This window comes from Malaclemys terrapin, chromosome 9 (genome assembly GCF_027887155.1).
Source record: "Malaclemys terrapin pileata isolate rMalTer1 chromosome 9, rMalTer1.hap1, whole genome shotgun sequence".
In the NCBI taxonomy this organism is placed as follows: Eukaryota; Metazoa; Chordata; order Testudines; family Emydidae; genus Malaclemys; species Malaclemys terrapin.
The window spans coordinates 74391105-74408394 of NC_071513.1; the positions used below are offsets into that span (position 1 = coordinate 74391105).

The 17290-nt window shown below is 45.0% G+C and overlaps 1 protein-coding gene across 4 annotated transcripts in view; it reads left to right on the forward strand.

Annotated features, from left to right (window-relative positions):
* The window catches only part of PLS1 (plastin 1), an 85570-nt gene that overhangs the window by 48313 nt on the left and 19967 nt on the right, over nucleotides 1–17290 (forward strand). For all 4 annotated transcript variants that reach the window (XM_054040060.1, XM_054040056.1, XM_054040058.1 and 1 more), the window contains exons 7-10: nucleotides 4474–4639; nucleotides 5360–5502; nucleotides 7606–7701; nucleotides 12393–12588. In XM_054040060.1, the coding sequence (XP_053896035.1) occupies nucleotides 4474–4639; nucleotides 5360–5502; nucleotides 7606–7701; nucleotides 12393–12588 (601 nt within the window). The remainder of the gene's footprint in view (nucleotides 1–4473; nucleotides 4640–5359; nucleotides 5503–7605; nucleotides 7702–12392; nucleotides 12589–17290) is intronic.

A 17290-nucleotide genomic window follows, 5' to 3' on the forward strand; every position in this document is an offset into this window, starting at 1 on the left:
ATGGCATCTTTTCTGGCACAAACTAATTATATTTCAGGAGGCTATTCATATAGCTTTGTTTAATAGCAATTTTGCTGTAGATTGTAATGGGAGCAGATCAGGTCCGATGTGTGGATTTCCAGGTGTCAGACAGCCAGGTAGCATTGTTTGCTTGCACGGGGTTGTGTTTTCTGGAGATCCATAGTACACTCTAGTCCTTGATGAAATGCAGAGCTGGCATGTCTCCTTTCAGCTTCTAGGTCTTTAATATTTTCATGGACTGCTACCTACCTTCTCTACTTTCCTGGTCTTTCCCCTTTCCAGGTGTTACAAGTGGGGCTGCTTCTTAGCACTCTCTGCAGTGCCAAACATACTATTGCTGTTGCTCCCTGTCTTAAGTCCTAAATTGGGCCACCTGCTAGAAGTAGGGCAGCCTGTGCCATAAGCTGGTTGTCAGTCTCTCAACAATTAAATAGAAAGAACAAGCTCAGAATTTGGCTGTCTGCACCTTTAAAGAAACAGATAAAACCACAAAGGCAAGTACTCAGTTGCAGTGCTTGAAAATAAGGCCCGGGCCCTCTGGATTAGTTCTGAGGGGCTCCTCCTCCATCTCAATCTCACCCAGCACAATCCCTGAGCAGCTGCGAGCAAGCCTTCTTAACTGGCTGCTGGCTCTTAATTGGTCAGTGTCTTCTCCTGGCCCTTCTAGGCAGGGGCGGCTCTAGCTTTTTTGCCGCCCCAAGCATGGCAGGCAGGCTGCCTTCGGTGGCATGCCTGTGGGAGGTCTCCGGTCCCGCGGATTCAGGGGCATGCCTGCGGGAGGTCCGCCGGTCCCGCGGCTTCCGCGTACCCGCCGCCGAATTGCCGCCAAATCTGCGGGACCGGCGGACCTCCCGCAGGCATGCCGCTGAAGGCTGCCTGACTGCTGCCCTCGCAGGGACTGTCAGTGCGCCCCCCGCAGCTTGCCGCCCCAGGCACATGCTTGGTGCACTGGTGCCTGGAGCCACCGCTGCTTCTAGGTCTCTGGAGGACTTGCTGAAGCTTACATTGTGCAGGTGCCTATGTGGTAATGGGGAGGTATTATCACATAGTCGCATTTCCCCTCCAGGAGGACTCCACTGTTCAGTTCCCTTGTGATTACTGTGCTTTTGTTTTTCCTCTGCATTGCAAAGTACTGGAGCAAATGAGCCATACAAAATAATCAGCAAAGTAAATTGTTTTTTGTGTGGTTATCTTTTTTTCAAGATGGACTCATTATGGAAGCCCATCTTCAGTAGTTTCTAAAGTAGGGGTAGGGTTAGCACTAGAATACGTTTTTAAATTGTCTGAAACCACCTTTTTGTACTTCTGAACTATATACTGAGTGCTCAGTTACTACAATGATAGGGCCACATAAGTACCTACCATTGGTAAGTATGCAGACAAAACATTGCTTACATAGTGTTTTGGATAAACAAGAAGCACCCTGACATGGTTCATTATTAATTATTATTATCATGATGTATTTATATTAACATAGCACCTAGTAGCCAAAGCTATGGATCAGGACTCCATTGTGCTAGGCACTGTACAAACATAGACAAAAGACAGCCCCTGCTCCCAGAGAGCTTACAGTATAAATATAAGACAAGAGACAAATGGATGCACACAGATGAAGGAGTACAAGGAAATGTACAAGGAGACGATATTGGTCAGCATGAAAGGCACTGGTATTAGCAGCTTAACCATTGTCAATTTTATTGTAGGCATCATGGCAGAGGAGAGTTTTTAGGAGGAATTTGAAGTAGGATAATGAGGTAGCTTTGTGGGAGTTTATGGGGAAGCTAGCATCAACCACTCCATAGTGAATGAGAGATAAGTAGAGCAGCGATTGGCCAAAAATGGCCGCGAAAGTGAAATAAATCAGCTTATGTTTGATGCAATAGGAAAGGGGAACCAGAGGAAGCATTCAAGAGAGGGGCGAGATGGTCAAAAGATGGACTAGGAGAATTATCTTTTCAGCAGTATTCTGAATGCATACAAGTTAGGCATGACTGCATTTGTCAAGGCCAGAAAAAATGATGTTGCAATAATCTAGACATGAAATGATGAGAGCCTGGATGAGTTTTATCTAGGGCAGTCGATTAATCACAGTTAACTCACACGATTAACTCAAAAAAATTAATCACGATTAATCGCACTGTTAAATAATAGAATACCAATTGAAATTTATTAAATATTTCAGATATTTTTTTACATTTTCAAATATATTGATTTCCATCACAACACAGAATACAAAGTGTACAGTGCTCACTTTATATTATTATTTTTATTATAATTATTTGCACTGTTAAACTGATAAACAAAGAAATATTATTTTTCAGTTCACTTCATACAAGTACTGTAGTGCATTCTCTTTACTGTGAAAGTGTAACTTACAAATGTAGATTTTTTTTGTTACATAACTGCACTCAAAAGCAAAACAATGTAAAACTTTAGAGCCTACAAGTCCACTCAGTCCTACTTCTTGTTCAGTCAATCGCTGAGACAAACAAACTTGTTTACATTTATGGGAGATACTGCTGCCTGCTTCTTATTTACAATGTCACCTGAAAGTGAGAACAGGCATTCGCATGACTGTTTTGTAGCCGGTATTGCAAGGTGTTTACATGCTAGATACGCTAAACATTTGTATGCCCCTTCCATGCTTTGGCCACCATTCCAGAGGACATGGTTCCATGCTGATGATGCTCGTTAAAAAAATAATGTGTTAATTAAATTTGTAACTGAACTCCTTGGGGGAGAATTGTATGTCTCCTGTTCTGTTTTACCCCCATTCTGCCATATATCAGAGCCGTAACTAGCTATTTTTGCGCCCGAGGCAAGAATATAAAATTGCACCCTCCCCCACTCTTCTGGCAGTGCCGCCCCCCGTTGGCTCCTCTTGCTGCACCCCCCCCTTGTCTCCTCCGGCCACACCCCCCTCCCTTGGCTCCTTCGGGTGTGCCCCGGCCATGCTGCGCCTCCCCCCACTCCTCCGGCCGTGTCCCCCCTTGGCTCCTCCAGCCGCATTGTGCCTTGCCCTCCCTTGGCTCCTCCAGCCGCGTCCCCCCCTTGGCTCCTCCGGGCGCGCCACCACCATCTCCCTCCCCTCCGGCCGCCCCGCCCCCCCCCCGGGCTCCTCCGGCCGTGCCATGCCTCCCCCCCTCCTCCGGCCGCACCGCCCCCCCTTTGCACCTCGCTTCTCTGGCTGTGCCATGCCCCCCCCCCGCTCCTCCGGCCGCACCGACCCCGCCTCGCACCTCTCTCCTCCGGCCGTGCTGTGCCCCTCCGGCTGCGTTCCCCCCTCGTGCCTCATTCCTCCAGCCGCGCCATGCCCCCCCCGCTCCTCCAGCCGCACCGCCCCCCCTTTCGCTCCTCACTCCTCTGGCTGCACCGTGGCAGCGCCTCCCCCCTCGCTTTTTTTTTTTTTTTGCTTGGGCGGCGGCAAAAAAGTTAGACCCGGCCGTGCGCTCCCCACCCCAGTTCACCTCTGCTCCGCCTCCACCTCCCTGAGCCTGAGCGCGCCACCGGTTGTTTCTCCGTGCTCCCAGGCTTCCCGCGCGAACAGCTGATTCGCGGGAAGTGGGAGCTCGGAAAAGCAGGGGCAGAGCGTTTAGGGTAGGAGGCGGAGGCAGAGAGAAGGTGATTGCGCCCCTCCCCTTTGTGCGCCCGAGGCAAGTGCCTCACTCGCCTCGCCCTTGTTACGGCACTGCCATATATTTCCTGTTATAGCAGTCTCGGATGATGACCCAGCACATATTTGTTTTAAGAACACTTTCACAGCAGATTTGACAAAATGCAAAGAAGAAACCAATGTGAGATTTCTAAAAATAGCTACAGCACTCGACCTAAGGTTTAAGAATCTGAAGTGCCATCCAAAATCTGAGAGGGACAAGGTTTTGAGCAATGCTGCAATTTTGTATTGTATTCTAGTGAATTACAAAACCTAATCTGAGTGTTCGTCTAATGCAGGGGTGGCCAACCTGTGGCTCCGGAGCCACATGCGGCTCTTCAGAAGTTAATATGCGGCTCCTTGTATAGGCACCAACTCTGGGGCTGGAGCTACAGGCACCAACCCCTTGCTCTGCCACAGGCCCTGCCCCCATTCCACCCCTTCCAGCCCCCTCCCCTGAGCCTGCCGTGCCCTCGCTCCTCCCCCTTCCACCCCCAGAGCCTCCTGCACGCCACGAAACAGCTGATCGGGAGGTGCTGATCGGCGGGGCTGCTGGTGGGTGGGAGGCGCTGGGAGCAGGATGGGAGAGCTGATGGGGGGTTGCTGATGTATTACTGTGGCTCTTTGGCAATGTACATTGGTAAATTCTGGCTCCTTGTCAGGCTCAGGTTGGCCACCCTTGGTCTAATGCATTGGTTTATGTAACTTTAGAAACTCACAAAAGAAACAAAGGTGGTGACTACTGTTTTAAAACTAACAAACTGACTGGCTAATTTAGTTAATGTTGATGTTTTAATTAGGAAAACCTAAATCTTGCCCTGAATTCTGCATCAGCTATTGGCTGTACAGTGGTCAACATTGGATCACAAGATCTAAAGGAAGGAAAACCACACTTGGTATTGGGTCTCTTGTGGCAGATCATTAAAGTTGGTCTTTTTGCTGATATTGAGATCTCCAGAAATGAAGGTAAGAGAGGAAGTAATGTCAGGTGTTCTCTCTCTTTCTCTCTCTCTCTCTCATCTCAAAGCAACTTTTCAGAAATCGGGAGCAATACAGCATCACCTTTCATTCCTGTCCAGGACTTGTTCTTCCCTTAAGCCCAGCCCCGTCAAGTCCCTAGTATGAAGTCCTGCCGTCTGATTGGTGGTTGGTCCCAGGTCTGACTGACCTTTGTTGTGTTTGCATTATTTTCTTGGTCATCCTGTCATCTGTTTGTCTTCTGCAGTGCCCCACCATCATAATCTTTTAGACTACAGCCAGTCCTGTATCCTGAATTCACATTATGCTCTCCTTCTAAATTCTTCATTTGTCTTAAAATCATTCCACTTTACACTGGCCATCTTTCAAAGAACTCTTATCTCTACTGCCTCTAGCTTTCTGGTGTCTGTTTAATTTAATATAGCTGTTTTCAGACCATAGAATTACTGTTAGTACACTGGTTTGATACTCTCACTTTATGACTGTAATGTTTTTATCAATACATAATTTCGACAATTTCTGTGTGGCACTTGTGGCTAAGGCACGTCTTTTAACCTCATCCTTGATGGAACCGTTGGCATTGGCTTCCTAGGTACACATAGAAATATACTTATTTTGGTGTCAGGTGCGATAAAGTATACAATCGGGGATTAAATGTTTTGTGACCATGATAGCAATAATTCAGCTTTTTTTCACATTTGCTTTTAGCTCTTATTGCTCTGCTAAATGAAGGGGAAGAACTAGAGCAGCTACTGAAACTTTCCCCAGAAGAGCTCTTGCTACGTTGGGTGAACTATCATCTGGCCAATGCAGGATGGCAGAAAATCAACAACTTCAGTGAAGACATTAAGGTATATACTTGTCACTCTAGTAAGTGAATACAGTCGTGCCAAAATGTTACCATTTTTAGAAACAAAAGATTGAGACCAGAATTAGTGATCTGCTTTTTATAGGTACATAGTCACCAAATGTCTCCTAGCACTGCACATTCTTTTGACCACACATGATTATACTGTTTAGTTGCTGATGCTGTGTATCAACTAAGGATATGCAACCCAAACCAAGTACTTTCCACATAGTGTAAATAGCAGCCCTTATTCAGGAATCTAAAAATTCCAAATTGTAATTAGAACCATTTGGGATGAATTGCACACTCCCACCCACAACTTTACACCTTGCTCTTTAACCCTTCCCATGGGGCAAAGGCACTGACTCTGTGGGTGCTCCGGGGCTGGAGCACCCACAGGGAAAAATTGGTGTGTGCTTAGCACCCACTGGCAGCTCCCTGCCCCACCCCACCCCCACCCCAGTTCACCTCCGCTTCCGCTCTGGCTCCGCCTCCTCCCCTGGGTGCACCGCGTGCACGCTTTTTCCCCCTGGCTCCCAGCGCTTGCGCCGCTATACAGCTGATTCGCGTGGCAAGTGCTGGAAGGGAGGGGGGAGGAGGGGGAACGCACCGCACTTGGGGAAGAGGCGGCACCGGGGCAGGGATTTGGGGAAGGGGTCCAATAGGGGCAGTAAGGGGGCAGAGTTGGGGCGGGGACATTGGGGAAGGGGTTGAAATGGGGGTGGGGCTGGGGCAGAGAAAGGGTGGAGTTGGGGCGGGTCAGAGGCGGAGGGGCGCGAGCACCCACCGGCACCAGGGAAAGTTGGTGCCTATGCCATGAGGCCTCACTTACCTTTGTTATCTTGTGGGGAGGAGAATGTGGCTTTCAGCCATCACCTGGCTCATCTGTAACAATAGGTGATTGTCCCTCCGCCACAGCTAGGGATGTCAAGAGACCACTCCCAAAGAAGACACATCTGGTGGGCCTTTTGGCCCCACTATCCAAGGAAAATCCCTCCCAGTTATGGTCCCAACCAATCCTGCAACAAAGGAGGCATACTAGTGCCTTGCTGCTGATTCAATTCACTGACTTCATGGGGCTGAAACACGCTCTGGCTCCACTGTGGAAACTGGTAGATGTATCCTTCTCCTTTGTCTAGTATCACCATGCAGTATAATGTGTGCTCAGTGCTGCATTAAGTCCAATAAGAGACAGCAGCACTTTTAAAATTAAAAATGAAGGGGCAGTGTTCCTTGTGGGTAATAAGTGAAGGGATTCCATGGACATCTTCCCTCCACTAATTTCAGAATAACCATTAAAGATAATTATGTAGCTATCTCTGTATTCTTTATGAAATACTAGGGAAGAGACTATTTACAAAGAAAATAAACAACTAGCTTTCTTTTAATGGACAAGTGCAAATCTAATCAAAATGTCCTTTAATATACAGGACAAGTATTAAACATTTATAATATTTGCAGGTTTATCTGTCTCTGTTTTTAGTTTTTAAGGGAACAGGAAATGCAAAAACATGTATTGAACATTGCATCTAATAAATATAATGAATGATAAAACAAATAATAGACTCCCTTTAACTGGGGCATCTTGGTCCACAATCTATTGTCCAAGTTAATTGGCCTATTAAGAGAAGAGGCCATTTAAAAAAATCAAACTGTTTGAAAAGACTTATAATTAACTAAAATATTGTACTGGCTCATAAATATTAGATCCACATAATTTCATTTTTATTTTCTTTTTATTAAAACTTTATTTAGTAACTTTTGTATCAAAAGACTGGAGCTAGAATTTCACTACTATTTAACACCTGCCTTAAATATCTTGTAACTCTTAGAACTGGCTAGTACATTCCCAATAAGAATTTATTCTGTCATGATTAAACAGCAGTCATTTCTATTCACTATGTCATTTGGCTAAACTGTGAAATGTCTCAGTGAAGTGGCCTTTTTGATTAAGTAGATCTTGACTAAGGGCTTGATCCAAAATCCATTGAAATCAGTGCAAGTCATATTGATTTCAATGATCTTTGCATCAGAGCCTAAGTGCAGTATACTATATTCAGAGGAGTAAATATTTGCTTATTCCCTACTATTGTATTGTTTGTTTTAGGATTCAAGAGCCTACTACCACCTGCTGAATCAGATTGCACCCAAAGGAAACAAAGATGATGAAATTCCCATTAACATTGACCTTTCAGGTTTTAATGTAAGTATCCTGAGGGTCAAAAAGATACCTATGTCTATTTAACAGAGACCCCATCTATATATCCAGGGACTTGGTTACATCCAGAATACAGTTCCATTTTGTAGTGCAGACAGGAGCATAACCAGATTCCTGCACCATGGAAAAGCTTTGAACTCTGCAGAACTAGTACAGTTTCAGGATACTGTTGAAACATGGTTAGGTGCCTGTCACAGTTTCCAGGGGAACTGTATCTGTATTTCCCCCTGCCTCCATGGTCCATTTAGTGCCCAGTTATATCTCAGGTCTCCAGCCATCACCTGTGTCTGAGCAGGGACTCCTGTCCCATTCTTTCTGACCAGTGGATTTTAAGGCTGCACAGCTCTCTGCCTTACACTGTGATATCCCCAGTAAGCCAGTCTGCCTAAAAGCCAGTGCCTGTGCTTTGGTTTCTCTCTGAGGTCTATGAATAGTGTATCGCAAGCAGTTACCAGTTACCACACAGCAATTTCTAAGCAAGCATCTTTATTCTTAAGGAAAAACATCACAGAGAAAATATAATAAAACCATAAATAGATTTAAACACACACTAAACTTACCAGGAGTCACCAGTCTTATGGGGGTCGAGTTAACAAAAGTCTTTCCAACCCTTCTGCAAGGTTGGGGTTCCCCATGGACAGAAGGTCCTGTCCATTTCCTGAATCAGAAAGAAGGCCCTGGCCTGGGTCAGTTTAAACCCAGGCTTTTTATATCAAAAGCCCTTTCTTTGTCTGTTGGCCTCTGGAAAACTTACTGTGGACCCAGTATATGCAAGTCTAAACCAACAGTGGTAACTCTCTGGAAGTATTTACAACCTAAGTAATTCACTTTAATCACTCCTATGACACTTTTTGGGGTTAAATGAGGCTGTCTGTGGGAATTTCTACCACCTGCACACAGAATGAAGAAGGAGCTTTGTCTGTGCCAACCACGGGAAAAGCTCCCCAATTACTGGCTGCTGGCAACACAAGCGCGCCACTCCTGCTCTTTCCCAATACAGGCTAACAATTTACACACTTTGTTACACTCGAGCGTCCCATCCCTTATGTGCTGGGCACCAGCAATGTACACCAAATCTGCTGCCTCCATGGAAGCAATGCACCCCAGTTCACTGGTTTCACCTCAGTTCAACAGCCTCTTTAACACAAGGCACTTAGATGTGTCCATAGTAAAACCAAACTGAAGTTTATTTAACAGAGCTTGAGATACAGTTTCTAATGAAAGCAAGTATAAGGGTTTGGAATCAGAGGGTTACATTTAAAAGAAAACCATAAAACGCAATCTGTAGCCTATTCTTCTTAATAAGTTACTTTCCTGTCTAATGAGGTATTTCTCACCCAACGATCTGTCTTTACAGCACTTGTCCAATCCAGAAAAAGCTGGGATTCACCTTTCATGAGACGCTCCCACAGGCAGAGTGTCTCCTCCAGAATGGATAGCATTGTGTGCCCTTTCTTCTTCTCTTAAACAGTTCCAGTCTATTGTCTCTTAGACCTAACGGTCCCCTGTTCAGAGACTTTTATTGGAGTTGTTTTATCTTTGTAAATGCTCAAGCCTACATCTGGTCCAGACAGTAAACACAGGGCTGGCTCCATGGATGTCAATTGTTCTCAATGCTGATTGAGTCAGCTCTGAGACTCCCCCACAAATTTCACTTCCCTCAGTTTTGGAATATAATATCCTAGATGTTACATAACTCTAAAATTCTTTCCTGTACAAACATCTAACGATAACCATGACAATCAGATAGTTCTTAGCTTTTGGTAGAGATCACGCATGACCCCCTGCGGTGAAATATTGAGAAGATTGTCAGACACAGGGGTAATGTATCTGCCTGGGCCAGAGGTGAAAGGAAGCCGGTACGGTACAGCGTACCGGTAAGAAAGTGGCCGCCAGTACACAGCTGACTGTACCGGCAGGGCCGTTGATGGGGTGGGGCCAAAAGGGGCAGCTGCCCCAGGGCCCGGCGATTTAAAAGGGCCGGGGCTCTCGGTAACGGACTGAGCCACTGGCTCTTTAATTCGCCACCGCTACCCTAGGGCTCTAGCAGTGATTTAAAGGGCCCGGGGCTCCCAGCTGCTGCTGCCATTACCACACCAGTGGCTGGAGCCCAGGGCCCTTTAAATCTCCGCCAGAGCCCCAGGCAGTGCAGGCCAGGCAATGCTGAAGGGCTGGCTGGGGGAGTCTGGCCCCAGCCCCGCCCCTTCCGCCTGAGGCCCTGCCCCTGCCCAGAGCTGCCCCCCCCCCCCCCCCAACCTTGCCCAGGACCCCAGCAACCCTGTGTACCGGTAAGTCCGTTAAGTTACTTTCACCCCTGGCCTGGGCACGTCTGTGCATGTCTGTATCACGACCCCCACTGTTTCTAGTTCCTAGAGAAGCAGTGGTAACCCTCTTCCCCTCCTCCCTCCCCCCCCGAGTTGCATGCATTCCCTGGCCCACAGTGATACATCACCCATTCATAAACTTAATACAACATAGTCCCCAAGAGATTGCCTGGGGTTGCAATATCTGTCACAGTGCCTTCTGCCCTACAAGGTGGAACTGTGTCAGGGGAAACTGTTTTGCAATCGGGTCCCCCAAATATAGATGTCAACTTAACATCCTATTCTGGGGTCCTATTCTCTTCCCCAGCTGAAGAATTCTAACTGGGCTGCCCAGCTTTGTTCTAAAACTCAGACTGGGAAAAAGAATGAAGACTTGTAACCTCCTGTTGTTCCTTCAAATGAGATGGCATTTAGAGGTAGGAAGGTTCCCTTCCATTCATCAGCAATGATGGAGGGTGTGGGAAACTTCAGGCCACAACCGCAAAGGGGCAGGAGTGTTCAGAACCCTTTTGTTGAGCCAGCTGAGAGTGAGAACATTTCTCCTCTTGACGGGTGCTGAGTAAGGTTGGTTGAAAATTTTCCATTGCAACTGTTTTTTGACAGAAAATTGGGTTTTTGGCTAAATGAAATTTTTCATGAAAACTTTGTTTTCTGGACATTTTAATTTTTTGTCAAAAAATAAATACCACAACCCTGCAATATTTTGGCTGAAAACCAAAATATTTCTGTTTTTCTGCTGAAAAATTTCAATATTGATATTTCTACCAAAAATTTGAATTTTTTCTATGCCTCCCCACCTATATTTTGACCAGCTCTATTGCTGAGTACAATGGGCTTACTCCAATACCAGGGTTATACTGACTCCTCTCAGAAAATGACAAGCTGACCTAGAGTTCTGAGTTGCTGAATATAGAAAGTGAGATTTCATTATTTATTGTTATCAGGCTGGCCCGGGGCTCCTCCAGGGATAACAGGGTGTCAGCTGACAAAATACTCCTTAGTATTTTTAGTAAATTGTCCTGGTAAATTCTGCATCTTATGAAAGCCATAAACGTATTGATCACTTAGCTCCTTGCTGCTGCTAGAATTACAATAGCAAGGTGGTTTTGAGGAAGAGTGACTTAGAACTACTGATTTGTATCAAAAAGCGTGGGAAATTCTAGTACCGGAAAAATAAATTAATCATGCCAGAATACCTCAAGGGAGAAGGAAAAAAGGTAACTATTTAGAAATCTGGTGAAACATTTTTGAAGTTTGCTGGAAAAGGGTCATCACCCACCACCAAACCTGACAGTTTGAGAACTTTTTTGAATACTAAGGAACTAAAAATTAAGATATTAAACTAATGATAACAGATATGAGGGAAAAGGAGAAAAGTTTAATATCACATAGAGTTTTGGTAATATAACTAATAAACAGTTTACATGTTTAAATGTAAGAAAACCAGAATTTTGGACATAAATTATGAAATTATGAAAGACTTTAGCAAACACTACCAACTGACAAGCCAGAAAAGGAAGATAAATCGTAGAAAAGCATCAGCCACAATATGTGATCAATACCACAAAGTTGAAGAGAGTGACTGGTAGCAGTTCTCATCAGTACAGCTATAGGGACTTCCATAGACCAATTTGTAATTGTTTATATATTAAGTTTATCTCTATTTAAGTTGTAAAACAAGTTTTATAAGATTTCTATTAAAAGAATGAATCCATTAATAAAATAATAAGAATAAAAATCAGCTACAGAGTGACATAAAAACACACAGCACTTTTTTATAGGAGATCTCTTCCTCAAGCTACTCCTGTGCCAAAGCTCTACGATGGAGAGACCTGTTTTTTCTTTTGGATTTTGGGTGGCAGCCCTGGCTTTCCAGAGTCTTGCCCAGCCTATATGGCCATGGATATTTATTGGCTGTGATCTGAGCAGAAGATGAGCAGTGACTGTTGGGACTATATGTACATCTACATGCTGCATATGATGTGGGTTGGGTAGACCTACTTCTTCTAGGTAAATGAATAATGCAAATAAACAAAAACCCCTTCTACAAGTTACACAAACTGCTCACTAATTGATGACATGATTTTTGATTGTCAGATTATGTTCACTAACTATGGCAATTAAGAGGATTCAACAAGTGTTTGATTATGTTCTAGAAGAAAAAAGGAAGTCACCTTCTGAAAAAGGTCCAAACAATACCTTAGTTCTGAACAAGATCGACATCTGTATATTATACTCTAGGCCTAATCTTTAATTATGATGCAATTAAGATGAGAATCCAGAGAAACAAAAAAGAACCAGAAAAGTCAAAGTTCATTAAAAATGTTTTTTTTTTTTTACTTTCTTTTCTAGGAGAAAAATGACTTGAAGAGGGCTGAATATATGCTTCAGCAGGCCGACAAACTGGGCTGCAGACAGTTTGTCACTCCAGCTGATGTAGTTGCAGGCAACCCTAAACTTAACTTGGCTTTTGTTGCAAATCTCTTTAACACATACCCAGCCCTGCACAAGCCTGACAGTTCCATGTATGATCTCAATTTACTAGAAGGTGAGCTCTTTCAACCTGTACTAGCGGCGAGCATAGAGAAATAAGAGCATTAGAGAAAATTAGGTCTTCTGACTTATAAAACTGCATTCTGTCTTTATGTGATTGTGCCTATGTAAACACTAATATATAAAACTACAATTAGTTTTTCAAATATTAGCTTGTTGTAGGAACCTCCCTCATTCCAGATATCAGAATGTGGGTTTTCCCTCATGGATGTTGGCTCTGACAAAAGGCCGATTGAAGGTTGGTCTACACTATTAAATGTTTCTAGGATAGCTATGTTGGTTGGGAGTGTGAAACAGTCCCACACCCCAGCCAATTTAGCTATGCCAGCAGCTCCTCTGTCGCAGCTGCAACAGTTCTGACAGATGAATGCTAGTTAATGTCATTCGGGGAGGTAGTGTAGCTATGCCAGCAAACTCCTTTTGTCAGCATATGCCACCTTTCCATTAGGCGCTGTTGCTGATATTGCTATACCGGCATAATTATAGCAGCAAAGGCTCTGTATTGTAGATAAATCCTGATTCCTGAATAACCTTCGACCACTTCATTTGCTGAGCACAAAATTCCCCCTCCCCCCCATGAGCTCCTTAGGATCCCCCCCTCCCATCAGATTACTGTGAGCATGATGTTTATACTCTGGTTGGGAAGGAGGGCATGTGGCTTCCTCCATGGTTTATGGCAATACCACTACCTGGGTTGCATTCCAAGAAGCGCTTGGTATCGTGGTATTGTACTGCACTCTCAGGGTTTTTTATACGAACATTTCATTGCACATTATCTGGACTTTCTTTTAGGAACAGGGTAATAGATGTAGCAGAACTGCACTATTCTCTTAAAAGGGTAGAGTAAAGACAGGCATATTCTAAAATTCTTGTCCTAGTATCCCTTCACATGACAAACAGAATTCCATTTAATTTTCCAGCACTTTTAAACACAAAGAGCCAAGAACTGCTATTAAAAGTCCATTGGAGATGGTTGCTTGTACCCAAGAGCAAAATAAGGCCTAAAGTCATGGGCGGCGGGTATAATAGGCCAGGGGAGGCGCTGCCTCCCCTGGCATTGCTGTGGCCACCGGGCCCCCGGTTGCGGGGTTTGGCAGCGAAGTTTTTGCTTTATTATGCCCCATGCAGGTTCTGGGGTGGCTGAGCACATACCACCTCCTCAGCCACCCTGGACCTGCTGCTGCATGGAGCATATCAAAAATGTTTTCTACAGATGCTTTTCTCCTGGGTGGCGGGCAGATTGGGTCTGGGGAGGGGAGGCATGGCATGGCTGCGGCCAGCCCTGGGCTCCTTAGGGCGGGGGGAGGCTCGGCTCGGTGCTTCGGCCAGCCTGGCCGGGGCTCCTCTGGGGAGGAGAGGCTCCGCTTGGGGCTTTGGCCAGTCCTGCCAGGGTTCTTCTGCTGGTGGGTGCGCTCCAGGCTGCAGCTGGCCTGGGGCTCCTCTGGGCAGGTGCGGGGGCTCGGGGCTTCGGTCACTCCTGTGGGGTTCCTCCACTTGGGGCTTCGGCCAGCCCGGCTGGGGCTCCTCCAGGCAGTGGGGAGGAGAAGCGCTCTGGACTGCAGCTGGCCTGGGGCTCCTCTAGCCGAGGGGTGGGGTGGGGGGCACTCCAGGCTGTGGCTGGCCCGGGGCTTCTCCGGGCAGGTGCGGGAGGGCTCGGGGCTCCTGCAGTGGGGGGTGGGGGCTAGTGGCTCTGGCCATGGGCGGTGGGGCAGGGGGTTTCGAGGCTCTGGCCGTGGGAAGGGCACGGGTAGAAGGGGCAGAGCTGGGGGCTAGCCTCCCCAGAGAGGGGCTCCACCCTCCACCCATGCCCAAAGTGCCACATGATTAAGAAATTTATTTAAAATTAATTACATGTAAATGTGAACAAGAATATGGATCTCAGGTACAGTATAAATCAGTAGTGAATAGAACTCAGTAATGAATTTTGCCTATAGGTTGGTCATATAAGGCAATCCCCTCTCCCCATCCCTGCCACAATCTATAACATGATGTGCAGTCCACTGATATAAAACCGCATTCTGCTATACCTCAATTTTATATTGTTATAGGCAGTAGGCAACTTCCTAATTTCTGAGGTTAATATGTGTATATTAAATGGCCCAAAGCTACAGAGTTCAGATCCAGACCCATAGAGTGAGGATGTCAAGATCTGTAGTTTTGATTTCATACATTATATTGATAGGTGTCAACTGAGAAATTTGGGGCTGGATTTGTATCCATACTTCCCCAAAGTTTGGGGATGCGTGAATTCAGGTCCATCTCTAACATTAGTATTGTATATAATTACACCTCTACCTGATATAACTTGACCCAATATAACATGAATTTGGATATAACGCGGTAAAGCAGTGCTCCAGGGGGGAGGGGAGGCTGCGCGCTCCGGCGGATCAAAGCAAGTTCGATATAACGCGGTTTCATCTATGACGCAGTAAGATTTTTTGGCTCCCGAGGACAGCGTTATATCGGGATAGAGGTGTATATACAAAAATAGCAAAACTATTTGCTGACAGCGGAGGAACACTAAGGCTCGAGAATACTGAATTTTATTCCTGATTCTGAAGGGGAGTGCACTCTAGTGATTACAGACCCTTCTGCCCTATTTCCTCCAGCCTGCCCCTCCTATCCCTCTCTCTGCTCCTGTTTTCCCACAACCAGTTCCTGTTCCTTTCTGCTCCCATCATGCCTAGCCTGTCCCTCACCCTCATTTCTTCTATCTACCACAACCTGGATTTTTCAGTCTGCCCCTCTGTCTCCAGCTGCCTCTCTGTGTTTCTCCCCACTTCCCACCCTCTGCATTCCGGCAAGTCAGGTTGCTGCTTTCTTCTCCTCCAGGCTGTCTGGCGGGCAACCATGGGGGCACTGAGAGCATAAGATGTACAATCTCTCTTTTTCAGTTTTAGTGTCTGGCACCACAGCTATCCTTGACATCCAGAAGGAACATTTGCAGGAAAAGTCCTATTCTTTCCCTCAAGACTTGGGATGCAGCATGCTTAGTCATTCCACGAGGAAGGCACATGCTCAGTACAGTTGGCATGTAGGAACTTTGTGGGGATGGAATATACTTTGTGGGGATGGAATCTTCAAAGAAATGCTGCCAAACTTTAACAAACCTCTAATGAGTTGCAGTTTTCAGAGGCTCAAAACTTGGCCAAATTCAGGTGGATTTTCACATGGATGGCAAAAGGCACATCCCTTATGCTAATGTAACACCTCTGCCAAATTTCAAGTCTCTGTACCAAAGCATGGAGATATTAGAGCTTCTCTCACTGAAATGGTTTGTATCAACTTTTTTAACATGGACAAACAACATTTTTTTTCTCTAACGTCATTCTCAGAAATAGTTGAATCATTTTGCTGAAACTTTACAAAAATATTTAGACCAAACCAGAGATCTGGCTTGGAAAATTTCAGCCTTACCAGTTAAAATTTGGAAACATTATAAGTAACTGAATATAGGGTCTTGTAATGTAAAGTGTCAGGTAACTTTAACTCACAACCCTATAATATCTATTTTAGAGATGAGGAGAATCCTAATACTGTTATCTATATTGTGGCACTGATACAACTCTCTCTTCTTCTCCCCTATCTATAATATAAGTATGCAGTCACATAAATTTGCATAATCAAAATAAATATATTTCAGACAGAAGGCGTTACTGGTAGTGTTTTGTTCTGCTCTTCATTTCCCCTTGAGTACTGTAGTATGAGCAGCATTCACACCAGTATTGTTTTTCCCCCAGTGTTGTTATAGAAAAGATAAAACATTCATTTCGTTATAGTTTTGTCATCGATGGCTGTCATAATCTGACTCATAATTTATAACACTTTCCTATTTTGCCTCATGAAATGCAGATTTGACCCCTCCTAATGTAGGTACTGTATTTAGTACTTTTCTATACTCCGTAAATGTATTTGTCCTGAAATCTTTTTGATTTTTCTATTACTATAACCACTTCTGTCCTTTTCTCCTGGTTGGTTTTGCATTGTTCTTACACTGCTATCTTTGTTTTAATATGCCGTCACAATCATGAAAAACACAGATATAACATAATGCATTTATAACATGGGGGCAAGACTTCCTCAATTCAATACAAATGCCATCTAGCTTCTTTCAGTGGAATTACCTATACAATTCTCTTGAATTACCCACACAGTGGGAGTGGGACCCTTCCAAGATCCAGGATCTAATGCCTAGGAAAATTTGTCTGGAGAGTAATTGAAACTTTAACTATACACCTACAGGAAAGGCTTCACTTTCCTGCTTTAAATTCTTCCCCTTCCTACTAGTGATTATTTCCCCATGAAAGAGCAGAGTGTAGTCATCCCTGTCCTTTCCTGTCTTGTTTGAGTTTAAGTTAATGAAAGCTGCCTGAGCATTAATTCTGTCCTTCTTTCCATGTATTGGATAATGCTTAATCTCTGTGGTGATCTGCATGTATAGGGACAAAGGACAGGCCCTTTCAAGGTGCTCTTCTTCCTATATAAAACTGCAGAGAAGAAAAGCACTGACCCCCATAGTTGCATGACCTTTATTGGGCTACTGCTCTTTTGCATTGTGCCCTCTGGGAGTGGGATCTGTCAGGAAAGTAAAACAACTGGGGGCAGGGCTTCCATTTCTCATAGAAGGCTGAGTCCTAAAAATCTCTGTCCAATGAAACATCGCCCATCCATGTTCCCCGCAGTATGCTTTTTGTCTC